Below are 10,084 nucleotides of genomic sequence, written 5' to 3' on the forward strand. Positions count from 1 at the left end.
ATGTGGGCGAAATAAAACCTCAAAACTACTGGCTGCAAAAACATGCAAGAGGGGAGGTATGCACCAGGAGAAACTCCCAACCTCACGGGAGAGTTTGCTGGAGAGACCCACAGGGTCTTAGAATGTACACAAAACCACCCACCCAGGAATCAGCACCAGAAGGGCCAGACTTGCTTGTGGGTAGCGGAGGAAGTAACTGAAAGCCAGCAGAGAGCTGAGCAAGCAGCACTGTTCCCTCTCCGACCCCTTCCTGACATACAGTGCCACAATGCGGTAAAAGGTTATCCCACCCTGGTGAATACCTAAGGCTATGCCCCTTACTACATAACAGGCGCACCAAGACCAAAAATATGGCCCAAATGAAAGAACAGATCAAAGCTCCAAAAACAGAGCTAAGTGATGAAGAGACACACAACCTAACAGATGCAGAGTTCAAAATACTGGTGATCATGATGTTTACAGAAATGGTTGAGTATCGTCACAAAATAGAGGAAAAAGTGAAGACTACGCAAAATGAAATAAAGGAAAATATACAGGGAACCAACAGTGAAGGGAAGGAAACTGAGACTCAGATCAATGGTTTAGACCAGAAGGAAGAAATCTACATTCAACCAGAACAGAATGAAGAAACAAGAATTCAAAAAATGAGGAGAGACTTAGGAACCTCTGAGACATTAAACGTTACAACATCCAAATCACAGGGGTGCCAGAAGGAAGAGAAGAAGAGCAAGAAATTGAGAACATATTTGAAAAAATAATGAAGGAGAATTTCCCCAATCTGGCAAAGGAAATAGACTTCCAGGAGGTCCAGGAAGCTCAGAGAGTCCCAAAAAAGTTGGACCCAAGGAAGCACACACCAAGGCACATTATAATTGCCTTAGTCTTTACTCAAGACTAAAGATAAGGAGAGAATCTTAAAAGCTGCAACAGAAAAGAAGACAGTTACCTACAATGGAGTGCCCTACAGGCAAGAACGGGCTGCAAAGAAGTATTCAAGTCATGAAAGGCAAGGGCCTACATCCAAGGTTACCCTAGCCAACAAACTTATCGTTTAGAATGGGAAGGCTGATAAAGTGCTTCCCGGATAAGGTCAAGTTAAAGGAGTTCATCATTACCAAGCCCCTATTATATGAAATGTTACAGGAACTTATCTAAGAAAAAGATGATAAAAAATATGAACAGTAAAATGACAACAAACTCACAACTATCAACAACTGAACCTAAAAAAAAAACTAAGCAAACAACTAGAACAGGAACAGAATTACAGAAATGGAAATCACATGGAGAGTTATCAGTGGGGAAGAGGAAGTGGGGAGAACGGGGCAAAAGGTACAGGGAATAAGAAGCATAAATGGTAGGTCAAAAATTGGCAGGGGGAGGTTAAGAACAGCATGGAAAATGGAAAAGCCAAAAAACTTATATGTTTGGCCCATGGACATGAACTAAGGTCAGGGAATGCTGGTGGGAGAGGGGTTTAGGGCAGAGGAGAATAAGGGGGAGAAAAATGGGACAACTGTAACAGCATAATCAATAAAATATATTTAAAAAAAAGAAATTCCTTGAAAAATATAACTAAACACTAACAAACAAAAGTCTAAAGAGTCCTATATCTGTTAAGAAATTAGATCAGTAATTTAACTTTCCAACAACAACAAAAAAAATCTTCTGATCCTCATGACTTCATGGTTGATTTTACTTATCATTTAAAAAACTAATAGTCCAGGCCAGGTAGCTCTGCTGGTTAGAGTGTCATCCTCATACACCAAGGTTGTGGGTTTCAACCTTAGTCAGGGCACATACCAGAAGAAACCAATGACCATATAAATAAGTGGAACAACAAACTTATTTCTCTCTCTCTCTCTCTCCCCCCCATCCCACCCCACCCCACCCCTCTGTCTCTCTAAAATCAATTGTTTTTAAATTAAAACACTAATAAGGAAAGTTGCAGATTTTTCACTTCCTGATTTCAAAATGTACTGCAAAGCTACAATAATCAAAACAATGTGATCTTGGCAAAAAACAAAGACATTCAATCCAATGGACATTGAAAGTCCAGAAATAAACTGTCACATCTATGGCCAACTGATTTTTTGAGAAGGAAGACCATTCAGTGGGGGAAAGGACAGTTTACCACCAAAGAGTTCAGAATTCTGAATATCCACATGCAAAAAACAAATGCAGCTGGATCCTCACACCACATATAGAAATTAACTCAAAATGAATCAAAGACCTCAATGTAAGAGTTAAAACTATAATATTCTAAGAAGATCCCAGGCTAGGTAGCTCAGCTGGTTGGAGTGTTATCCCAAATGGTTGCGGGTTTGATTCCTGGTGAGGGCACCAGGTTGTAGGTTCAATCCCCAGTAAGGGTACACACAGGAAGAAACCAATCAATATTTCTCTCTCACATCGATATTTCTCCCTCTCTCCCTTTCCTTCTCCCTTCCTCTCTCTCCAAAATAAATACACATTTTTTTTTTTAATAAATAAAGGCTCAGGAAGAGCCACAAATCCTTTCTTTAGAAAAACATAATACTGCCCTGGCTGGTGTGGCTCAGTGGATTGAGAGCCAGCCAGGAAACCAAAGGGCTGCCAGTTTGATTCCTCATCAGGGCACTGCCTGGGTTGCAGGCCAGGCCAGGCCAGGCCAGGCCAGGTGCCCACTGGGGAGCATGCAAGAGGCAACTATACATTGATGTTGCTCTCCCTCTCTTTCTCCCTTCCTTCCCCTGTGTCTAAAATAAATAAATAAAATCTTTAAAAAAAAAAAACTTTAATACTATGTCAACACAATATATGTTAACATATTACTTCCTCCCAAATTAATCTATAGATTCAATGTAACGTCAATTAAGAAGGTCAATGGGTTTCCCCTCTCCAGGAAATTCTAGCATGTACAAGATGAAATTTAAATGTATAGTGAAATACAAATGACCTAAAATAATTATGATGACCTTTAAGAAAAAAACAACAAAGTTGTACAAATTACACTATCACTGTAAAGTCAATATGGTAGTGACTCAAAAACAGACAGACTGTTGAACAGATAAGTAATTCAGAAATCAAGCTACACAAATGACAACCTGATCTGCACAAAGACATACTATAATTCAATAGGGAAAGAATGGTTCAATAAATGGAGTACATTAGTTGAAAATCAATGGAAAATTATTGAGCCTTGATTTCTATTTCTCAAGTGCAGAAAAGTAATTTTAGATGAGTCATAGAAAACAACTGAGCTTCTAAAAGAAAATGTAGGAAAATATCTTTGCATTCAAATAATCAAAGATACCTTAAACAAGACATGAAAAGTTAAAGGAAAAAATTGGTAAGTTGGACCTCAATAATATGAACTATTGTTAATCAAAAGACACTTTTAAGAGAGCAAAAAGACAAGCCACCCACTGGAAAAAGATATTGTGAAACATGTATTTGCCAAACAACTTATTTCCAAATTATACAAAGAGTTCATACACATCAATAAGTAAAAGAAAGTGCAATTTTTTTAAAAAGGCAAAAGAATCAGAAACTTTACAAAAGAGGATATCCAAACAGCCAGTGAACAACACGTGAAAGTGCTCAACATCATTAATCATTAGGGAAATACAATTTTAAATTATGAGATACCACTACACACCTACAAAAAAACTAAAATTAAAATACCAAACATCAAATAATAACATAAGTATGAAGTAACTGGGAGCCCTCATACATCGTTGCTGAGACAATTGGTACAATCACTACAGAAAACTATTTGGCAATATCCATTAAAGCTAAAACATATGACTATCTCCTAGGAAGGAAAAATTAATTTCCCTCCTAAGGGAAATTAATACCTATATGCACCAAAGTATATGTACAAGAACGTTCATAAGCTCTGTCCAGGTAGCTCAGTGTGTTAGCACATCATCCTGATAGGCCAAGGTTGTAAGTTAGCACATCATGGTCAAAACACACGTGGAACAACAAACCAATGTTTCTGTCTTTCTTTCTCTCTTTCTTCTCCCCTCTCCTTTCTTTAAAATCAACAAATTTTAAAAAAAGTTCATAAGAGCTTTCTTCACAATAGTCAAAAGCAGAAACAATCCAAATGTATATCAATAGTAAAATAAATAAGTAAATTGTGAATCTTTATAAAATGGAATACTACAAGGCAATACAAAGAACAAGCTACCACTCATGCAACAACATGGGTTAATATTAGCTATAATATGGAAGAACAGAAGCCAGTCACAATTCCCATTTATTTACGATTCAAGAATAGGTAGTATTTACCTATGTTGATAGAAGTCAGAACAACAGTCATCTATTTGGGGAGCTGGGAGATACTGATTACAAAGGGGAACAAGAGAGCTACTTGGGGTGCAGGAAATATTCTGCGTCTTGATCTGGATGGTTACACAGATGTATACATATGTATATATTGAGCTGCATACTTAGCATTTGTGCCCATAAGATAATTAACCTTGGAGAGGGAAAAGGGAAGGAACCAGAGTATTATTTTTTAGTGTTAACTCTCGATTATTTACTAACAGATGAAACAGTAGAATATAACAAAAAATTATTTGTAACTATCACCAGCATATTAAATCTTTCCCTACCTCCTAAAAAGTAGTTGGTCTCTGACTCTTCTGAATTTCCACAGATGAATGTTTGTATCCTCAAGCCTAACAGAGTTGCCTGGCATATGTTAGCATTAAATGAAGTAATAACTACATGAACTTTGAAGTTACAGTTCATTTTTTGTATCACAGCGTTCTCACATTAAAAGATAAAAAACTAAAAAAGAAGTTATTAAAAAAGAAGTTTTTTATTTTGCTGGCATTCTTAATACATGTCACTCAATACCATAAGGATGCCACTGGTAAATGTCATCTTTCCTAAGAGACAGAACTTTCCTTAACATCTTGCTGTCTTTCAGACTCTTCCATTCCTCAAAGAGAAAATGGACACGTATTCTTTTTTATACAGAATCTTAGAAAGGCACATAAGCATATTCAGTAAGGCTTGAGAATTTAGTGAATAGGCTGAGCAATCCTGACAAGAGCAATGAAATTGTTTTCCTAGTTGATGACACAACTTTTGGGAATCAGAGTCTAATAAACCATCACTAGTAAAAAAAAAAAAAAAGCATAAAAAACATTCTGTAAAGGGTGTCTAGTTTTAGGGTAGCCAAAATACATTAGCAGAACGGTTTTTAAAACATAAAGTCAAAGTGTAGGAAACAATGGATTACTTCTAAACGAGCTGAAAATGTGTCCAATCAATGACGGCTACACAATTTACCTGTTCCAGCACATCCAACTTTAACTCGAGCTTGCTGAGAACCACATCTCCACCCCATAGCGAAAGCTGTAGATCTGATGGCTTTAAGTTCTTAATATAGCGATTCACATAGCTCATTAAAATGGGAGTCACATATGACTCCAGCATTGTTTAAGGTGTAGAGGAGTCAAAGTCAGAAGCTGTAAAGACAGAAATATTAGAACTGAGTTGATGCTGCAGCGAAGGGAAAAAAAAAAAATCACTTCTCGGGAGGGGTAGAAAAGGCCGAAAAGTCAGTCCTCACCAAAGCGGCCGCTCGCCCCCTCCCAAAAGCAGGAAAAAACTCAGTGGACTCTCAGCTCCAGGGCAACTACCTCACTAGTACAACCCCCTCAACTCGCCTGCCGAGGAGTGAGAGGAGAGGTGCTGACCTGAAGATACCGAGTCCCCCAGGAAGCTAATGAAGAGCAGTCGGCTCCCTTTGGACCGCAGCACCCCTCCACCAGCCCCGTCGTCCTCACAAGGCCCTGGCCTCCCACAACCCAGCCGGATCTACCACCACTGAACCACAGCCAGATGGTAGGGCACCACTGAACCTCCCGGCCCCCACCCTACTGCATTCTCGGCTGACACGCTAACGAGTACCGTGGGGTGCACTCCACCTCTCAGAACCTCCAGTACCCACGCCCGGCACGGGCGCAGCTTCTGTACGCGCCACTTCCGGGTGTGCCCTACTTGGTGCTCAAAACAAACCGTCCCTCCGCCTCCACCACTCGACTACGCAACTGGACCGGAGCTCTCAGGCTGGAGGAGCCAATCGGCGCTTCTTCTAGAGGGAGACCTAATGCACAGGGATAGCCTACGTCCCAGCTTCGACCTGCCAGTGGTCGGCACAAAGCTCTAGGAAGTGCCCCGGGGGAGGTGGGAGGACCGGTAAAGTGGAGACACCCGAGATCCGGAAGTGGTGCTCAAGGGAGAGTGTGGCCGCAGGTGGTGGAAGTCGGGTTTGGGAAGCTCGGAGTCGGCAAGTCCCCGAGTAATTCCGCGTTACCGAATTTGCAGATACGGGGCGGAGAAGGAAAGGTCACAGAAAACACTGTAGCGAGCCATTGGATTTCAGCCTGTGACGGGACTTCAGAAAAGGGGCGGGAATATCAAGCGAGAAGGAAATGGAACTTCTAGAGACAAAGTGAAAAGAAATAGCGGATAAGGAATGAATTCGAAGTTTTAAGAGTCAGTGTTGGTTTTTTTGAGACTGAAAGAATGTAAACAATAGTATCTTTCCTTCTAGCACTTTGCAAGCTAATGAAGTTAGGAAACTCAAGCACCTAACTTGGAAATATATACACCGAGCTTAAAGGAATACCACCAGACATGGGACCAAAATTTTTGACCAGCGCCTCTTATTTTTAGTAATCTCTGAAGAAATCACCTACCACTGCATTTTGAAAACAGACAACTTATAAAGTTATTAAAATACCCACCCATGTTGTTGCATTTAATTGAAAATACTTAAGAAGTAAATTCATGAAGTTCTATACTGAAATTCAAGTTATGATTTCTTGAAAGTTGAAAAAGTACAACAAAAAAAGCATAACTGATGATACCAGGTTTTTAGATTTATTTTATTAGTGAAAATAATGAATTAAGTTTAAAATTTTTTAAAAGCAGCTAATTGCTAATTCAGAGCAACTGGGCCTTCACAAAAAGTTTTAATTAATTACCCAGGTAATTGGTGTCTTATTAAAACTTACTAAATTAGGCAAATAAATTATCCAAGAAAGTTCTTGCTATCTGTCTCTCCTGAAAGGAACAGGTTGAACCCATGGCTCAGAGTTTTAATATAAAGGAAATGGTTCCACTAATTCTATGAAAGACCTAGGTGGTCTACAATAGAAGCTCCAATCTTGTTAGTTTTCCAGAGAAAGAAAAAGGGGGTAGTCTTATTTGTGTGGCAGTTTAATAAATAGTCAGACGTTTAAAATAAATAGTAGTTGATTTACAGTAGTAGGTAAAAGATTTACAGTTTTCTGTACACAAAATGGTTATTCCTAAATTATTACTTATCAATTATTTTATTATTTGCTATATGAACAACTATAACCATACTTTTGCCCCCCCTCATATAACCACAGTGATTTATAATCATAGAATACTGAACCTTTTTTATTGTTTTTGTTCCTGTATGCCATTTCTCTTTTGGATCCAACAATTTTTAAAAAGTACCAATTGCATGTCTTGGCAAAAATATTTGGGCACAGATCTTTTTATTTGGTTTTAGGAATCCGAAAGTGATTTTCAACCTGTGCCCTGTGCTGTAAGCAATCAAGATAAATTTAATTCCTTTTCAACCAATACGTTTCATTGCTCATGGGTTTTTAAAATCAAATGTGTAGCCTTTCCCAAAGCTCCCGCTATAAATGCTGTTCTCTTATAAGATTTCACCCCCACCCAGAAATCATTTTTTTATAATCTCAAGAAATCTTTGAGGCAGTTTGGTTATATAGGTAATAGTTCTCTAGAGTTAGGTGAATTTTTTTTCTTAATTAGAGCAATTGTTGGTTCACAGCAGAATTGAGTTCCCATATATTCTCTGTCTCCACATATGCACACGACCTTTCCTACTATTGACATCCCCCACCACAATGGTACATTCATTACAATCAATGAACCTACAGTGACACATCACTTTCACCCAAAGTCTATAGTTTACAGTAGGGTCCATTCTTGGTATTATGCATTCTGTGGATTTTGACAAATGTATAATGATACATTTCTACCATATACAGAATGTCACTACCCTAAATATTCTCTATGCCTATTCATCCATCCCCCAAACTTCTGGCAACCACTGAACATGTAACTGTCTCCATAGTTTTAATTTTTCCAGGATGTTATATAGTTGGAATCAAAGTGTATAGCATTTTGAGATTGACATCTTCCATTTAGTAATATGCACTTAAGTTTCCTCCATGTCTTTTCATGTTTTGATAGCTCTTTTTTAACGGTGAAAAATATCCCATTGCATGGATGTATCACAGTTTATCTACCCATTCACCCATTGAAGGACATCATGCTTGCTTCTGCTATAAAAATTCATGTGCTGGTGTTTATGTGGACATAAAAACCATTTTCAAGCCTCTTGGGTAAATGTTAGCAAGTGCAATTGCTGGATTATATGGTAAGAGTATGGTTAGTTTTGTAAAAAAAACTGCCATACTATCTTCCCTTTTGCATTCCTACCAGCAATGGATGGAGACTTCCTGTTGCTCCACTTTCTTGCCAGCACTTTGTGTTATCCATGATCCAGATTCCGGCTATTGTAATAGATGTGCTATGGTACCTCATTGCTCTAATTTGCAATTTCCTCATGGCACGTGAGGTTGAAATCTTTTCATACGCTTACTTTACCATCTGTATACCTTCTTTGGTGATATGACTGTTCATGGGTTTTGCCCATTTTTTAATCATGTTGTTTATTTTCTTGTTGAATATTAACAGTTCCTTGTATATTTTGTATAAAAATGTTTGGTCAGGTATGTATTTTGCAAATATTTTCTTTTAGTCTGTGGCTCTTCTTCTCTTGAAAATGTCTTTGGCAGAGCAAAGTTTTTAATTTTAATGAAGTTTGGATTATCAATTTTTTTCATGGATCATGTCTTTTATGTCTAAAAAAGTTTTGCCATAACTAAGGTAATCTCAGGTTTGTTTCGTTCTTGGAGTTTTATCATTTTATGTTTTACATTTAAGGGTAAAGTCAATTTTGAGTTCATTTTTGTGAAGGTTGTAAGGTCTATGTCCAGATTCATTTTTTTTGCATGTAGATGTCCAATTGCTCCAGCACCATTTGTCGAAGAGATTCTTGGCTCCACTGAATCACCTTTACTTCTTTGGAAAGATTTGTTGGCTATATTTATGTGCATCTATTTCTCCTAGCAGCTCTATTAGTTTTTGCCTTACATACTAGGTTTTCCCTAACAGATTTCTGCTTATGGGTTTCTGCTGCACCACTGAGTTGTGATTTTCTGTCTCTCCAATTTGGGGAACAGTGGTTTGCCCTGTGACTTCACTTCTCTGGTGAATCTAAGAGTTGATGATATTTCATTTTATTCAGCTTTTTACTTGTTGTTAAGATAGAACAGCAACTTCTAAGCTATTCACATACTGGACCAGAAACTGAAAGTCTCAGTTGAAATTTTTAAATATTTAAATGTTGTTTAAATTTTTGAAAAAGGTAAAGAAGGCCTCCTTTATTATTTATTTTTCTATTATGTTTAGTGCATGTATGAGATCTTCAAGTATATCCCTAGCACCTTGCAGATTATGTGACACTTAATAGGTTGCATGGCAATGATTAACAATTATTCCCACTCCAGCCACCAAGGAGACATAGGTAGAAATGCTTCACTTCCTTGCACAACCAAAAGAAGGATAACCACCAATTTTAAAACAATAAACAATCAAAACATCCAGAACTGCGGTTCTGCAAACTGCATGGAACTGCAACAATGAAAGAGTTAAAGACACATTCATCCAGGCCAGTAGGAGGGGCAGAGATGGGCAGCTGGGGGCAGGGGCAGAGAGGACCCATGGGTAGGCAGCAACAGGCAGGCCTGGAGGGCCTAGCTCACCAGGAAACTAAAGACTCAAAACCTCTAGCTGTGAAATACTATGGGGTTTGCAAAGGCAGGAGAAACCCCCAGTCTCACAGGAGGGTTAATTGGAAAGTGGAACTAGAGTGAAGCAAGCCAGCAACATTGTTCCATCTCTGACCCCTCCCCCACAGACAGCACCACTACACAACCAAGAGGGTTGTCCA

General features: G+C 38.5%; 1 protein-coding gene across 11 annotated transcripts in view; it reads right to left on the reverse strand.

The window, feature by feature from the left end:
- Positions 1 to 6,271, reverse strand: part of VPS13B (vacuolar protein sorting 13 homolog B) — a 700,507-nt gene extending 694,236 nt beyond the window's left edge. For 5 of the 11 annotated variants that reach the window (XM_053660832.1, XM_053660826.1, XM_053660833.1 and 2 more), the window contains exons 1-2: positions 5,911 to 6,008; positions 5,287 to 5,465 (exon numbers count right to left, since the gene is read on the reverse strand). In XM_053660832.1, coding sequence (XP_053516807.1) covers positions 5,287 to 5,433 — 147 coding nt within the window. In that variant the 5' untranslated portion in view covers positions 5,434 to 5,465; positions 5,911 to 6,008. The other 6 variants (XM_053660831.1, XM_053660829.1, XM_053660828.1 and 3 more) reach the window with 6 other exon arrangements.
- Between the last annotated feature and the right edge of the window lie 3,813 nt (positions 6,272 to 10,084).

The sequence above is a fragment of the Artibeus jamaicensis genome, unplaced genomic scaffold (genome assembly GCF_021234435.1).
Source record: "Artibeus jamaicensis isolate MK-2021 breed Jamaican fruit bat unplaced genomic scaffold, CSHL_Jam_final scaffold_916, whole genome shotgun sequence".
Lineage (NCBI taxonomy): Eukaryota > Metazoa > Chordata > Mammalia > Chiroptera > Phyllostomidae > Artibeus > Artibeus jamaicensis.